Source organism: Homarus americanus, unplaced genomic scaffold (assembly GCF_018991925.1).
Source record: "Homarus americanus isolate GMGI-L3 unplaced genomic scaffold, GMGI_Hamer_2.0 scaffold54443, whole genome shotgun sequence".
Classification (NCBI taxonomy): domain Eukaryota; kingdom Metazoa; phylum Arthropoda; class Malacostraca; order Decapoda; family Nephropidae; genus Homarus; species Homarus americanus.
Window position 1 is genome coordinate 4,036,584 of NW_024750852.1, and position 17,956 is coordinate 4,054,539.

The 17,956-nt window shown below is 42.3% G+C and overlaps 1 protein-coding gene across 1 annotated transcript; it reads right to left on the bottom strand.

The window, feature by feature from the left end:
- Positions 1-538: 538 nt before the first annotated feature.
- Positions 539-17,169, bottom strand: LOC121854360. The gene is made up of 5 exons (XM_042348983.1): positions 17,031-17,169; positions 7,534-7,615; positions 4,086-4,301; positions 2,112-2,240; positions 539-1,466 (listed from the first exon to the last, which is right to left on the bottom strand). The coding sequence occupies exons 2-5, from the start codon at positions 7,606-7,608 to the stop codon at positions 1,419-1,421; spliced, it is 468 nt and encodes a 155-aa protein (XP_042204917.1). The 5' UTR covers positions 7,609-7,615; positions 17,031-17,169; the 3' UTR covers positions 539-1,418.
- Between the last annotated feature and the right edge of the window lie 787 nt (positions 17,170-17,956).

A 17,956-nucleotide genomic window follows, 5' to 3' on the forward strand; every position in this document is an offset into this window, starting at 1 on the left:
TTTGTGTAAGGTTATATAGCGTAATTCTACTCTAGACATCAATTTCGAACGGTCACTTATTTAACCTTTTTATTGCACTATGCACCTCTGAAATGAGAAAGTTCTTGTCTTAATATTCTGCCATTAATTATGTTAGACCAACTGTTTACAATGTGCTTTATTCATATGCATGAGTGATTCACATTAAATAAATTCGATACAAATCGAGTGTTTTTTTATTTGTTTATTGTTATTATTATTATTATTTTTTATTTAATTATTTATTTTTTTGGCAAAGCAGCACTCGCTAGTTAACCCTGAGTAGATATTAGAGGCTGTTGCCCCACAGTGGTTTGTCAGTAGACTATTATGGAATCATGCCTGTTTATCAGAACACAGTGGTACCTGAGAGGAGTATAAGAAAACCCCGGGTCCTGAAAATATCATATGAGGGAGCCATAAATACAGCTAATCAGGGACAACATTTTCTTTATTGGACACTGGAAAATATAGCAAGTTCTCTTGTTTTCCTCTGAAAATTGGAAAATGAAACAGAATAGTGGTATGATTTTTAATTAGTAATTTATCCATCATAAATAAGGATTGGTTTTACAAATTCATGCTTGGAGAGTATTCAATTTAAACGAAATTATCCAGATCAGTGGGCAAAGTTGGTTTGTTGGTTATATGAAGGTGTTACCCAAAATTATGTGTGGCTGCCTTCATCACGTTCTGCAGCCACACCCACACGTAAGTATGTCATTTATTGGCTTCAACTGGAGTGATATTAAGGCGGTGGTAAAATATTTCAGTTAAATAAGATGGGAGTGAAGTCGGTGTCAAGTGCAGTTCCTGGCTGTAGAATCGACGGTCGATTTGTTTACCTTGGAACCTGAGATACACTGTATGTTATGAGTTCAAATGCGCTAGCTTGTTAGGTTATGGAATTAGTGATGATAATTTACGTTACGTCAGTGATTGGGTAAGTTATATTAGGTTATATTAGGAGTAAGTTTGATTATTAGGTAAGGAATGGATTAGACTTGGTGTACGTGGTCTGGGGGATAGAGTCTGCTTCTCGCTTTATTTTAAAACACAAAATGGCTCCTCTTTTACTGAATAATTACACAGACATTACGATACAACAGTGGTGTATTGCCAAAGCTTATTTACAGTAGTTTATATAGATTTTAATTGCTGTGTGTTGCCTGTCATCAATCACAATGTGCGCTGACCGAGGGCAATATGGTTGTGGAGCAGGTGTGTGGACGCGGTGGGGAGTGTGACCAGTTTAGCCGTAGCGAGGAGTGTGGGCGTGGTAGGAGTGTGGCTAGTGTGAGGGCGTGGTGGGGAGTGTGACCAGGGTGTGGGCGTAGCGGGAGTGTAACTAGGATGTGGGCGTTATAGGGGTATTTGACCAGGGTGTGGGGCATGCCACTTTAGCCACGATACCAGTCGGGTTGATAGAGGACTGATGATATCTTGTTCTGGAAGGAAGAATAGCACCTGGTTAATACTAATAATAACAATGATACCTCTTCCTTATTTTTCCACCGTAATGCTCACAATAGTTAGGTACAATATACGTTTAGTGTACAGTAGTGTCGATGTGGTACGTTCACTTTACTAGCCACTGTGTACCGTTCATTACTGTTCTCCACATGTGATAAGTATACGTTAACATTTGGTAGATTATGTGAGAGTATTTGGTAGGTTCGTGCTAATAGTTGGCAAGTACGTGGTAGTATTTGGTAGATATGTGAATTATTTCATTTGTATTCTAATGTATGTAATAATTTAATTATGCTAAGTTGGCAGCATAAACTCAAGTTATGGTTGCTTAAACTTGGCATATATTGTACCTGTGTCTTCAGTATAACACTGTAGGGCTGAAATGTTTATACTGTCAGAGGTGGAAAAAGATTACCAATCCTCTGTCAGTGATAACTTGATACAGTATCAATCACACGTATAATTTTGTTTCAAGCAGCGACTCTCAAACATTATGTAATTTGAGAATACTTGCTCCCAAACTATTTTCAGTAATATTATGCATTTGAATATTGAATGTATTGAGTAGATTATTATAATTTTTATTTTAACATGTGCTATGAAGAAGACATTTCACTCACCAGGAACTGTTCCATGTTGGTGAGGAGTTCCTTGCGTGAGTACCCCTCGTTCATGAGGTGGAGGAAGAAGTGGCGATGGCGGTAAAGGAATTCCTCGTACTCTGACGACGCTCTTATGATACGGCGAGGCTGTCGGGAGAATCACAGTTAGGAGGGTGTCTTGGTAGTCATACTTCTTCTATCACAGCCTAACTTAATTACCTCTTAACAAAACCTAACTTAAGGGAAAATTTAGGCATATTACCAAATTTCCATCATCGAAAACTCGTTTTAATCTGTTTTTAGTTAAAATAATAAACAAAAGGAAATTTCATACCAGTCTTCACACTTTTTATATGAAATAATTATTATAAAAACTTATAATTTTTGTTGTTGTCAGTCATAAAACAAAAGTATTGTAAACTCAGTAAATATTCTTTAGCTATTAGTTTCACAATAAAAGCTGAGTAAAATGAGCTTTGAATGGTGTAAATAGGTAAATAAATAAGAGAACGTATGCACTTTCTGCATGGCCGAAGCGAGTTTTTCAGTAAGGCTCTGACAAAATTGAATCTCTTTGCATCCATATCTTAGGTCCTGTTGGTCACAAACACCTGAAATTTTGCATAAAACTCAATAGAAATAAAGATATAGATGAGTGAATATCAACTTCCTATACTTTTTAGTGGCTTTTGGCTATTTGAAATATTCCCAAAGCTCCCTGGTATTTTGATAGCATTGTATATTTCAAACGCTTCTCGTATAATTTTGAGGGCTGCCATTTGCCTGCAAAGCTTAACATAAAGGAATGTATTCAATGTCGTGTTTTCCATTAAGACTGCGAGGAGAGGAGACAAGTCTTTAATCAGCCTCGTCGGCAATAAATAACAATTAAGAGGTAGTACGGAGAATGGTTGAGTTCTCCCCAGGGGTTGGCAGGTCTCTCACCCGGGGGAAATTTTTTAAATTGGTGTCCTTCAGCGTGCAGTCTCCTCTTGGTTCAAGCATAAAAATTTTCTTGTGTTTACTGTAGTTTGAAAGTGTTAGTGCTAACTTAACCTTACATTACATTACCTAAATTTTCCTTACTTTAACTTACACTTTATATACTGTACCTCCACTGCCTCTGCCCACGGTGAATCAATTTGAACTTGTATGACGATTTTACTGATTATTTATTTATCTATGTAACGTAACTAGATTTTAAAATTAAATAATAAACTTGAGGTGGGAGGATTTTGCTCATCGTATTGTTTACATAAAAGCTTTCGTTCACTGGGAAACTGGAGTGGAATTTTGTCTAGTGGGGAAGGATTTTTATGTCAATGCGGAAAAAAATCTTCCTTTGGATTTTTTTTTATATGCCCAAGTGCGGAAATTTAACAGAGTTGGGAGTTACCTTGTCGGTGTGGCCCACGAGGAGGATAATTTAATTAAGAGAGCTCGACGACAGATGGAGTTCAAGGTGTCGATATCCCCAGAGACGTCTTCTAGCCCTCCTCACTTACCTCATTACACGTGACGGTCAACAGCTTTCCCTCCCCTCCCACACACACACAAGAGATCTATTATTTCTTCTGTTGCTATCTGTTATACGAGTCTAATGTTGCTTTCTGTTTAGAGTGATGTCTGTTAGTGTGTGCTGTCCTGTTGCTCTGTTAGTCTGCTCTTGCTGCTATTGTTTATCAGTCTGCTGTGTACCGTAATGTGTTACCGTACTGTTGCTGTCTACTAGCGTCTGCTCTTGTTTACCCCCCTTCTGTCTCCCAACATCCTCCACCGAACTTAATTTCCTGGCTGAGGATATCTCCACCCATCATCCTCACCCCCTGGTTAAGGATACCCCCTTCCCATCACCCCCTGGTTAAGGATACCCCCTTCCTATCACCCTCTGGTTAAGGATACCCCCTTCCTATCACCCTCTGGTTAAGGATACCCCCTTCCCATCACCCCCTGGTTAAGGATGCCCCCTTCCTTTCCCCTAATCCTCTTCACCTGGTCATCAAGGACGTTTTTTGGCTCAGCTGGCGGGGTGGTGGTCATCCTGGCCTCCTCCTGCTGTTTGAGCTCCTCCTCCGTCAGTTTCTGGCAGATAACTGGGGAGTCGAGGAGGGGCATCTTGAGGGTCTTCTGCTGGTAGCCCGGGCAGCAGGGGGCGGCACACAGTGTCACCCCCCTCATCACCTTCCACCCGCCCATACAACACGTGAACTGTAAATACAAGGGTTATATATGACGGGTTTACTGACGCACACACACACACACACACACACACACACACACACACACACACACACACACACACACACACGCATGCAAAGTAATACAAATAGAAGTCACTACTTGTTTGTGTCAGAAATTTCAAACATAAATACCGGCTGAATAATTCTAGGCTTCGTTATGTGAAGGTCACGAGAATGTTTGGTTCCAGGTGTGTGGTGATGGCGCAACAAGGCTGACGAAGATCTCGGTCCTTGGATGTGAGAATGTGTGTGGTGCCATCTCATATTTTGCCAGGATGGACGACGTTGCCAAGGTAAGTGTCATGAGGCGGCTACTTAAAACACTTAGTGATCTCATAACCGACTTGGAGTTTATTGTCGCTTGTCTTATATTACCCACTCGGAGGCTCTCATTTCTCCCATTACTAATTAGGATTAAAAATGTTGGGGTGAATTTTGTTCAAGTTCCGGGTGTTGGTTCCTGAGTCTTAAATAATCGTACGTTACTTTTTTTACCATTAATCAGGATCAAGAACACGAATTTAGTTAAGTTTGAGTGTTAGTTAGATTCTTGGTTTCATAACGTAAATGGAACAGTAGAGTGGGTTCAATACTTTAGCGAATCCGAGTCCTGAATCTCACTGTACGACTCCCGACCGAGGTGACCGAGGTATAGTGTCAGCATGCACCTGGACGTATACAGTAAGATGATAACGATAATACACCGCGGGGCTTCATGATACGTCACTATGTGTATGTGTATAATGGCGGTAGGGCTTCATGTTGTCACCAGGAGTTAATGAGGATTTTGTATGTATGTATGTATGTATGTATGTATGTATGTATGTATGTATGTATGTATGTAACTAACACCAATACATTTTCACTGTCTATACACACTACTACACAAAAAACAACAAGTCTTAATATTAACAACAGTAAATAATTGTACCACTGCTACTACTACTACTACTACTACTACTACTACTACTAATAATAATAATAATAAATCAAGGACAATAAGAATTAGAACTTATAAACTGACATACATAGATAACTAACACACGCCCCATCATCCTTCACATAGGCGAGGGGAAGGAAAATTTAGCCTGCTCAACTGTGCCCGGTTTGATCTACCGTCCGTCCGTCTGAGGCCCAAAATTACCAAGAAAAGTGAATTTATGTTTCCAAAATGAGATAAATGTCAAGGCTTATTGTTCGAAAGTCCTCTCCTCTCATATCCTGGAGGTAAAACAATGCTATCCTGCCGTAGAGAGACAATAGTAACTTGATGTGTTCAGGGGAAATTGGATATTTGATCGAATTTGTGTTGAATTATTACATCTGACTGCCACTCGACAAGCGAATATAACTTGTCTTTGGATGTCTGTGTGGCTGTCTCTCTCATTGGTAGTCTTGGGTCTCATTGATACAGCTTCGAGGCATCTTCTTACAATTGACCTGATTTTGAGTTATTGATTTCGTTTTGTCTGTTTAAGGATTATTTTTTGTTTTGTTTTTGGCTTAAAATTTAATGTTTGATGAGATATTTAAACCTATGAGTGTAACTGGGGAAAGAAAGAGGGAAACTGAAGTACATAGTGGTGTATTTAATTCAGACTTTACGTTAACCTGTGCAGTTCACTTAGTACCAGCCGGGTCTTGTGATGGCTAGACCACAACACAACACAACAGGAACACACCACAACACAATACAGCACAACACAACAGGAACACACCACAAAACCACACACCTGGTAACACTATTTAAAGAGAACGTGTAAGACAACTAATGAGAGGATGAGCTGTGTTCTTGTGTCCAGGTCTCTTAGCTTCCACCAGTGCCTTACCTTTGACACAGACACACACACACACATAACAAGACTCGTGTGCAGGGATAGAGTCACACGGTACGCACCTCTCATCTAAGATTCATAGAAGAGGTCTGCATCACCCTCGAAACCCCTCAGTCTTCATCCCCTTTTAACATTAATGATCGTAAGGAAAGGCTGTGTAAGTCTCATAAACAAACTGAGACACATATTCACTCGGACACATTACAATTGAGACACATATTCACTCGGACACATCACACTACTCTCACTCCGGGGCGGGGAATGAGGTTAAGACGAGGATCAAAGACTGTGTATTGGGAGCCCCGTCTCTTATATCACCGTCGTCGGATTGTTGTGACGGTCGTAATGGATTCCTTCAATAGCTGTAGTAATTATCTGGTGTGGGCGGGCAGTGAGGCTTTGACAGTCACTTGACCGGGAAGTTCACTAAGTAATGTATTCATTATAGTCTACCTGCTGACACGTAAACTAATCGTATCACTCGCCAAAGCCAGCCAGTCACTCTTGTGTTTATGTTTAGTCCTGTCAGGGGTAGCCAGCCAGTAACCATATCGGGTGTGTACAGTGTGAGTATTCTTGGGACTACACACACACACACACACACACACACACACACACACACACACACACACACACACACACATGAACTTTATGTTATAGTATAAGGTTGACGACATGCTGGATGGAGGTGCTTCTTTGAACGAACAATAGTTATTTCAGTTACTTCCTCTTATTACGGAAATGTGGATGTTATTGTATGTAAAACACGTTGTATAGCCCATATGAGTTAAAGGATAAGAGTGTGTGTGTGTGTGTGTGTGTGTGTGTGTGTGTGTGTGTGTGTGTGTGTGTGTGTGTGTTTCATTACTTACACGGAGTTTTTGGTTCACTGTTCCTTGTTATTATTGGCTGTCTGTTTCTGTGTCTTTTATTGTGTATGTCTATCTATCTGTCTGTCTGTCTGTCCGTCTATCTATCTGTCTGTCTGTCCGTCTGTCTGTCTGTCTGTTATTATTATTACTCTCACTGCCCGTTTGTTATTCTGGTCCTACTATATAGAGCTGAGAGTCGTTTGACCTCTGGCCTTATCAGTGACTTGGGGGGGTCAGGTGTGCGGGTTGGTCACTGATTTTGTTTACGTTGTCGTCCGGTCAAACAAGCCGGATCTCGACACCTTCCGGCTATTTGACAATCGCCGGACCACACACACACACACACACACACACACACACACACACACACACACACACACACACACGTACGTACATATGTATATTCGCAGTTATATTTATATCCATAATTAATTTAAAAGACCAGGTAATATCAGCCAGTATTCCAGAGAGAGAGAGAGAGAGAGAGACTTACCCGGTCATCAGCATGAGACAGAGTGAGGTAAGCAAACAACAAGATGAGACTCAGGTGACCAGCCACGCCCGACATCCTCCTCCTGTAGGTGAACAAAACAACATTAAGTTAAGACTCCCTGCCTGACGGTGGACACAAGGGCATGACTTACTTGTTCTGAGGGCGGCTGTGACACTTGTGACCTCTTGCTTGTGTTGATGGGGTAGTGAAGGTCCTCCCAGTACTTACGTACAGTACAGTTCATAGGTCTCCTCGTCTCCTCCACCATCACAGGAGGGAGGGAGGCTGTCAGGGGAGGGAGGGAGGGGAAGGCTGTCAGAGGAGCTGTCAGGACCCCACTGGTCGCCTCAGGTCCGCTACAGATAATTGATCCCTGAGGAAGGTAAGCAACGCCCACCCCACGTCTGGACAAACATTGTGGTTCGTCACGCCCATCTCCTGCTGCTGTCACGCCCACCTCCTGCTGCTGTCACGCCCACCTCCCGCATCCCAAGAAGTCATATTCCCGACTGCATCCTAAGTAAACATAACACTAACAACATTCAGTATTTTCCTGTCGATTGCAAGAGACGTCGCGATGCCTCCGTTGTTTGGCTTCTGTTGTCTTCCGTTTGTCTTCTGTTTGTGCGTCACTGAGGTGTTACATTTGTGTTCCTTTTTCCATCGTTTCCCGTTTCTCTGTTTATCGTTCTCCCTATCTTCCCCTATACGGTAGTGGTGATAACAGATGTTCTTGTAGATAACCTTGATAACAACCTTTCATCGTATCACACTTTAACTTCAAGTTTAAGTTTCCGGAAGCGAGAGTCTCACAGCTACCGAGAGTCAACACTGATGGCGGGGAGCTGTACAGTGGTGAGAATATTGCCTGGGGGGGCTTGTAGTGTGGAGTGTGTGTTTCAGTGCGATGGAGACCCCACGCTGCTAGCTTTCTGCCACCCGCTGCCACCCACGATGACCTCGTTGCCATCCACGGTATTCCAAGATGTTGTGTGAGCGGGGCCACCCATCCACCCTCTGTAGGTCAAGTGCACCAGGCCACCCACCCACCCATCCACCCAACCGGCCTCTCTAAGTCAAGTGCACCAGGCCACCCACCCACCCCCAACCGGCCTCTGTATCAAGTGCACCAGGCCACCCACCCACCCATCCACCCAACCGGCCTCTCTAAGTCAAGTGCACCAGGCCACCCACCCACCCATCCACCCAACCGCCCTCTCTACGGTAGGTCAAGTACACTAGACCACCCACCCACACGCCCTCTCTAGGTCAATTACACCAGGCCACCCACCCACCCACAAGGTCAAGTGTTAGGCAATATGGAGAATCTTTTACACTCCTCCTCCTCTTCCTGCTCCCCCTCCACAACCACCCGTCACACTCGCTAGGTCAAGTAGAGCTCATACTAAAATCCTCTCTCTCTCTCTCTCTCTCTCTCTCTCTCGCCGATACACACTGTTTCCTAAGCTGACGTCACACTGTTTTCGAGTTGTAAATGTGTCCACGATGTGTTATTAATGTGTCTTGTGCGTGTACAGGAGACGTTGATGGTGTGTGTGTGTGTGTGTACAGGAGTCTTATTAATGTCACTGGTACACACACACAGACTTCACACATACACAGCATCTTGCCAATTTGACCTATAAAATAAACCCTTTGAATAACCACGACTAAATTTATGTAAACGTCAATTCTGTGTTGTCTAATGGTGGACCCTGCTGCCATATGGCATCACGAAAATTGTGACCAAGTCCCAGGTTGCTGATCTGACTTTCTGCTTCATTTACACACAATTGCAGGGTCTCAATTGTTTCTCTTACTATTGACAACACAACATACATATATTGTTTCTCACTTTTGATCTTTTTTCAGTTTTGTATTTATAGTTCTTTATTATGAATATTATTATTATTATTGCAGTTACTGTATTATTATCATCATTATTTTAATATTTTATTTTTGTTTTATCATAAATTTCATTTATTATGAATTATTATGACTATTATTGTTATTATTATTATTATTATTATTATTATTATTATTATTATTATTATTATTATTATTAATATTATTATTATTATTATTATTATTATTATTATTATTATCATCATCATTACATTTTCGCCCCCCAGGCCCCGATGTGGGTCAGTGACCTGTGCCCCGGGTGGGCTAACCCCCGTAAAAAAAAAAATAATTACACAATGACTACACACGCTACACTTGTCGAATTACGGGGGAGGAGTCAGGGGGCCCCTTGTGTGACGTCACGGAGTGTTTGTGGTGGTTTGCCAAGGGAAGATAGATAGATATGAGATAAAATCGGCATAGAAGTTCAAGTTCATTCATTTCATATGTAGACAAAAAATCAAACAATATACGTCATTGTTTTTTTGCTCTGCTATTGGTTGGCGTCACGTGCCTCCTGGGAAAGTAAGAATTTCTTCAATTCTGTTTTAGTCGTAAAATTTAAAAAAAAATATTGTTAACTGTAATATTTTGAAGTATAGTATTATTAAATGAGTTCAGTTTCGACTTAGGAGAGTCTTAAAACCTATATATTTTTTTCTAAACGTAATTATTGTGACAGTAAACTCGCGCCTAGCCATTTAGAGTGAGGATGGGGCCAACGTCATGGTGCCGTCGACCAAACACAAAGCAGCTTTCCCTATTCATTTTTTGAAGAAAGAAAGACCGCCTGTGCGTAGGGATTAGCCACGCAAGTCCTCGCCAGCCTTCCTGAAGCGGGAGCCGGAAGCAGTGAGCTCATATCATCGGCATGTAATATTCTGGAAGCTGAGAAGCAATAAACTTCAACTTAAAGAGATTCCCGAGAGATTTTTCGCAATAAACGGTTCAGACAGAGATGAGACGATAAGTATGCATGGTGCCTCTCCATTCACTGAACGCTGGGGAAGACTCAGTGACAACATGGCGTCCTGAACTGCTGCTGGGTTGAGTTAGGTAATACAGTGAACAGACAGAGAGCTTTTAAAACATGTAGGAATGACTATATTATCTTTTAATTTAATTTCCCTTGCCTGCAGTACAGTACACGACCCCCAAGTTGAGATCCCTCATATTGCCAGCTTAAATTTCATAAAAAAGCCATTATGAAAAGTGTCTCCCTGTCTATCTCTGTCTGTCTGTCTGCCAACTCGTCAATATAGTCCCGCTTTCTGTCTGTCTGTCTATCTCTGTTTATCTGTATATACAACAAGTAAACACCCCTCACCATTTATACCACTACACGTTATCAGTACCGGCAAATACAATACACGTTAGCTCCTTAAATCACAAATATCCTGTAAAGAAATTCGCTTCTATCCCCAAGTCCCGTGAAGTCACCCCCACACCTTCAGACACTCTTGAGTATTTCCGATCCAATTCCTCAGACCTTGAATTGGGTTAAATCCTCTTAGGTATTCGTTCTGCTCTCCCACACTACCCCCCCCAACCCCCCTCCCCTTCCTCCTCGATCCCCCTCCCTCCTCGACCACCGCCCCTCTCCCCCTCCTCGATCACCTCTTCTTTTCCTCCTCCTGCCCCTCCTTTTCCCCTCCTGCCCCTCCTTTTCCCCCTCCTGCCTCTCCTCTTCCCCTCCTGCCTCCTCTTCCCCCTCGTGCCCCTCCTCTTCCCCTCCTGCCTCTCCTTCTCCCCTCCCCCCTCCTCCTCCTCAGCCAACCCCTTGTCTCGGACGCCCATGTATGACGTGATGATCCTCTCTACAATTACCAGCCACTCAGAATCGCGTGAAGATTAACCCCCTCTCCCCTCCTCCTCCCTCTCTCTCTCTCTCCATCACAGTTTATTTCACCTGTGGGGTAGGTTAGGTTAGGTTAGGTCAGTTAAGGCGTTTAATCTTAAGGGAAACAAGTTAAAGAGGTGGGGTTTACGTGACCCAGAACTTATTCCGTGTTTTGACTTGCCGACATGTCCTCCTCTAAATCCTTCTTAACAACGCCGCCACTCCTCCTCAGACGGATACAAAAACAATAACACACCTCTTGACTGTTTTCATCTTCACCAGTACAACACCTACTCCACACCTGTTCCACACCTACTCCACACCTACTCCACACCTGTTCCACACCTACTTCACACCTGTTCCACACCTACTTCACACCTGTTCCACACCTACTCCACACCTGTTCCACACCTACTCCACACCTGCTCCACACCTGCTCTACACCTGCTCCACACCTGCTTCAAGACGTCACAGTTTAGTGGCCACTGTCTCATTAGTGCTAGCTTGGCCCCCTTACCGCCTGACACCTCATTTAAAACACTAATATGAACTTGTGAGGACATAATCTATATCCCTCCTTCTCTAGTTGTTCTTTCTTTCTTTCTTTCTTTCTTTCTTTAATAAGTAATAGTACCAGGTATCAGAGACGTATTTTTGTGTGGGTTTAAAGGAATCATCATCACACTCGTCTATCTTAAGTAAAACAACAACAATAACAACAAAAATAATAATAAAAACAACAAAAACAACAAACATAATAACAACAACAAAAATCAATAACAAAAACAACATCAATAACAATAACAGCGTATTTTGACGTCAATGAACCGATCTGTGTATAACTTCGCTTCATACCCCAAGGCCGTCACCCCGACTGGATCCTTCCTCTTGACTTATAAGCTGGAGATACAACACCTTTTGGATGTGTGTGTGTGTGTGTGTGTGTGTGTGTGTGTGTTTTAGTCGAGTTTTTGAGATTCCGGACGGGCTCGGGATGGTCGGTGGAGGGGGAAGGGGGGTGTACTAGGTTATATGGTGGGGGGGGGGACAATAAAATAATTACGTAACATTAATTCTATAGTTCTTCCCAATTGGCTCATTAGTTGAAGGGAAATATTTATCCTTATGATTCACTTAAGAGAAATCGTAAGTGAAACATAGCATGTGGTGTCCCGAGACTTCTTGTGTAATGCCGACACCAATAGTTTAGGTTTAGGAGAGGTTTGGTTAGGTTAGGTTAGGTTAGCCAACTCCTGACCGTGGCCAACTCCTGACCGTGGCCGACTCCTGACCGTGGCCGACTCCTGACCGTGGCCGACTCCTGACCGTGGCCGACTCCTGACCGTGGCCGACTCCTGACCGTGGCCGACTCCTGACCGTGGCCGACTCCTGACCGTGGCCGACATCTCCAAACACCCAAGCAATTAACGACACACTTTGATGACCTCTCTTATTTTTCCAATTAATTAAATTTAAAGGTTTTCCTCCCAGGTGTATTATTAATTACTGGTGTGTGACGTGTGATAATAGTTAATAATTAAGCGCCTTGGTTAATTATTACACTTAATGATTGAACACCCTAACGATATCTGGGTTAGGTTAGGTTAGGTTAGATTAAGTTGGCTTAGATTGTGTCAGTATTAAAGTGTTTAATCATCAGGTGATCCCCCTAAAAAATATTATCCCCAAAACTGAGAAATAAAGTCAACAAGGTCAACAATATTACTCATCTCTCGTGGTCAACATTTTCCGAGTGAGACACAGGAGTGGGACAGTTAATGGTGTGCTTCCTGGTGTTTGAAGTGTGACATTCTCAAAGGCTCAAAGTCAATTACAAGTTGATTATAAGGTTGAAGGCAGAAAGGATCCGATTCTTGGCTGGCGAGGGTAATGTCTTTTGTGTGTGTGTGTGTGTGTGTGTGTGTGTGTGTGTGTGTGTGTGTGTGTGTGTGTGTGTGAGTGTGTGTGTGTGTGAGTTATACCCTTGTCTTGCCTGCGGTCGACAACCTCATCAATACTCACCTATGATTAGTTGAGCGAATTCTGACCTCGATGATGATTGGTGGATCAGTCTCACGTACCTATATGACCACGATTCTTTTTTTAATGACTCGTATTATTTTTCTCATTTTAGTTCATTTATTTACTGATTTAAAGGAGAGATGTAAGTATACTATGTGGGTTTGTTAAAGACTGCAGCTTAATCACCTGGAGAATAGTTCCCAGGTGTAATTTTACGCTCTACGGTGTTGTATTTCACACCTACGTTATTATCACAGGGCAGGTAATAACGGCAAGGTGGGTCTATTATGACTGTGAGGGAATACTTGTGGCGTGTTACCTGTGTGTCGGTTTCATTATTGATTGATGGGTGGGGGGACACACTGGGGTTTTTCCTGTATTTATGTTGTATGTATGTACGTATGTATGTATGTATGTATGACTTCATATTAGTATACATATTCATCATCTTCATCAGCTTGCATCAGTCGACAGCTGAGTGGAGGTCTCCCCCATTTATTTCATAATGATAATAATAATGATAATAATAATAATAATAATAATAATAATAATAATAATAATAATAATAATAATAATTATAATAATAATAATAATTATAATAATAATAAGGATATTGTGGCTTTGATAATAAAATGCAACAACACCAACACTAAGAGAGGTACACACACACACACACTGCCGCCAGGTGGAGCTGTGGTGTCGTCCACGTCGCCACCTCAACCCACTTTAATGGACGACAACAAAGACAGCATAGAGTTCACTGAAGGATTTTTTACCCTCACTTGTAGATTGAGGACAAACAGGACGACTTTTCTCTCCCTATCTCTCACTTTTTAACTCTCTCTCTCTCTCTCTCTTTACTCTTTCCCCCTCTTTCTCTCTCTACCTTTATAAAATCCTAGTTTGATTCACGATTTAATCTAAAAGCTCTTTTGTGAGATACCATTTAAAAAAAAAGCTTCACTTTCATAATATAATCTGACAGTGGATCAATAAATTCTGACAGTGGATCAGGTTAGTGTAATGAATGTTTTCCTCGTGTGTTGAAGCCTGACACACGCTCATCCATGTATGTTATTCCCTCATGTATACTTATCATACAGCCACTGACCCACTCTCCCTACTTGTGTCTTCATACATACATACATACATACATTGACCTATTTTCCTCTCTTGCGTCTTCACTAAGGCTAGGTCATTTCCCTGTGTGTGTGTGTGTGTGTGTGTGTGTGTGTGTGTGTGTGTGTGTGTGTGTGAGTGTGTGTGTGTAGCAGGTTAAGTGCCTCTCCTTCCCTGAGTGTGTCCACGTCTTTCTCTAAGGACTTAAGCCTGAGTTCATGTGGTGTACATTAGCGCTTAAAGTCAGCTCGGTAAGGAGGAGAGAGAGGAGAGGCGATGGCATTATATCCAGAATATTTCCCTCAGTTCCAAACATCCTCCTTGAATTATCTTCATTTTGGGGGCAGTGGGACGAGGCGTGAATTAATCTGCCAACGTATTTGAGTTCTCCCTGGGATTTTTATTTGGTATGGTAGAGAAATATAAACAGTGGAGGCGAGGTTCTGTGTTGACAAGGGGATGGATTCGAGGTTTGGTGTTGGTTCTCCTTCTCTTACTTAACTTTGTCGTGTGATCTGTCTAGCCAGGTTCCTCGCTCCCGCTTGTCTCACTCTGACACTGAGTCCTCTCCTAACTTTATATACCTGGCCGCTGTGTCACTTCCCTAACACCAGTCACTTAACCACTACTACCACACTGCCACACACACACTACCACACAACTGCCAAACGCCATCCCAACCAACAACCACAATCACCGTTACTACCAGACACCACCACACTCCTGACAAGTACACTTGATCCTCAGGTAAAGGACGTTAATTAAGGGTTGTGGTGTGTCTTGAGGTGTGTAAATGTGGTGAAGCGATGGTTGTGTTCCTGTCATCTAAAGAACGACAGAGGGACACACCTTGATCCTGAGACGAGATGACTCATGACTGATGCCTATACTGAAGAACCTGTTGAAGAGGTAGTCACACTCTCTCTCTCTCTCTCTCTCTCTCTCTCTCTCTCTCTCTCTCTCTCTCTCACCTGTCATTAATTCATTGGAGTGAGAGAGGTGAGGAGGGACAGGTGATGTTGAAGGGGAGCTTATTGAGCCTAGTGCTAATTGGATGTTTTTCTTTCTCCTCCCCAGCTGGTGAGGGGAGAATAAACAGATTATATAGAGAACAGGGGAGAAAGAGGAGGTGAAAGAGGAGGTAGGAAGGAAGCGGAAGATTACAGAGAAGAGAGACGGATGAATTATGGGAAGAAAGGTAAGTAACCACAACTACCACCACCTTTATAAGTAACCACAACTACCACCACCTGTATAAGTAACCACAACTACCACCACCTGTATAAGTAACCACAACTACCACCACCTGTATAAGTAACCACAACTACCACCACCTTTATAAGTAACCACAACTACCACAACCTTTATAAGTAACCACAACTACCACCACCTTTATAAGTAACCACAACTACCGCCACCTGTATAAGTAACCACAACTACCACCACCTTTATAAGTAACCACAACTACCACCACCTTTATAAGTAACCACAACTACCGCCACCTGTATAAGTAACCACAACTACCACCACCTGTATAAGTAACCACAACTACCACCACCTGTATAAGTAACCACAACTACCACCACCTTTTATAAGTAACCACAACTACCTGTATAAGTAACCATAACTTTATAAGCAACCACAACTACCACCACACATAAGTAACCACAACTACCACCACCTGTATAAGTAACCATAACTACCACCACCTGTATAAGTAACCATAACTACCGCCACCTTTATAAGTAACCACAACTACCGCCACCTGTATAAGTAACCACAACTACCACCACCTTTATAAGTAACCACAACTACCACCACCTGTATAAGTAACCACAACTACCACCACCTGTATAAGTAACCATAACTACCGCCACCTTTATAAGTAACCACAACTACCACCACCTTTATAAGTAACCACAACTACCGCCACCTGTATAAGTAACCACAACTACCACCACCTGTATAAGTAACCATAACTACCACCACCTGTATAAGTAACCACAACTACCACCACCTGTATAAGTAACCACAACTACCACCACCTGTATAAGTAAGCACAACTACCACCACCTTTATAAGTAACCACAACTACCACCACCTGTATAAGTAACCACAACTACCACCACCTTTATAAGTAACCATAACTACCGCCACCTTTATAAGTAACCACAACTACCACCACCTGTATAAGTAACCATAACTACCGCCACCTTTATAAGTAACCACAACTACCGCCACCAACTACATAAGTATTTTTACAACTCGTTTAAGTAACACAGTACTAACAACACTTGTTTAAGTATCTCTAAGATATATCTATAAATTAACATTATCAGTACTCATGAGTAACACATGCCTGAAGGTTACTTTACGGGCACTTAACTAACACCACCAATAATATAAGTATAAGTAACATATTTATCACTACACTATCAATACTTAAGTAACCGTAGTATGAATAATTTACTTATACCCTGTAATAACAACTTTAAAGGTAAAATTACTGTATAAATTAATAAAGTTAATTATTAAGTATACATTTATGCCAGTATTGTCTAATATAAATGTATACACACACACCTAATATACAATGTGTATCGGTACTTACCTAAGATATTGCGGTATATAAATGACGTGAAAACTCCTCTTAAAGTGATGAAAGCTTCCACCTGTACAGTACGGCGCGTCAGGGCAGAATACGCGGGAGGTGGAAGAGACGCCCTGTTATATAGAGACCACCGCGCCTGCGTTAAGTGATGACGCGTGGGTGAACTGTGGATGTAAGGATAGTGTACACTGTCTTCTACGTCACGATGTCACCCGTTACTCAATCATCCGTCACTCAGTCATCCGTCACTTCATCATTCGTGTCTCAATCATCTGTCACTCAGTCATGCGTCACTCAGTCATCCGTCACTCAGTCGTCCGTCACTCAGTCATTCGTCACTCAATCATTCGTTACTCAGTCATCTGTTATATAATACTCCGTCACTCAGTCATCCGTCACTCAACCATTTCGTCACTCAGTCATCCGTCACCTACTAGATGACCACCTTCCCTCCGCCACTGTGTCTCTTGGCGTCTTGTTATCCCAGGTTCCCTAAGAGCGCCTGAGGTAAAGGCCCGTCTCCCTCCCGCGCACTCTCTCACCCCCCACGCTCCTCTCTCCTCCTCTTCACGCTCCAGGCTGCTCAATCTTCACTCCGGTCGATAAAAATAATAAAACTAGGGGATAAAACTATAATTATTACAAGGAGCATGGATAGGGCACACGTGGAGCATTTGGAATATGGATTATAGCATGAGTGGAGCATTTGGAGCTTGTCTATGAACAAAGGAAGAATTGGAGCATTAGAGACTTGAATTGTTAACCTAAATGGTGAATTCATAGCATGTTTTATGAACAAGTGGAGCATTAGGAGCATGCCGAAGGACTGGGAAACAAGTGGAGCATTTGCAGCGTGGACAAGGGTTAGCAAAAAGGTGGAACATTATGAACATGTCCTTGTGTTGGGGAAACAGAGGAGCATTTGG

Coding starts and splice junctions, on each gene's coding strand:
- LOC121854360 (XM_042348983.1), bottom strand. CDS start 7,608: ATGTCGGGCGTGGCTGGTCACCTGAGTCTCATCTTGTTGTTTGCTTAC. Junction 2,241..4,085: donor AAAACGTCCTTGATGACCAG/GTGAAGAGGATT, acceptor TTCTCCCGACAG/CCTCGCCGTATCATAAGAGC. Junction 1,467..2,111: donor CCAACATGGAACAGTTCCTG/GTGAGTGAAATG, acceptor TCTTCCTTCCAG/AACAAGATATCATCAGTCCT.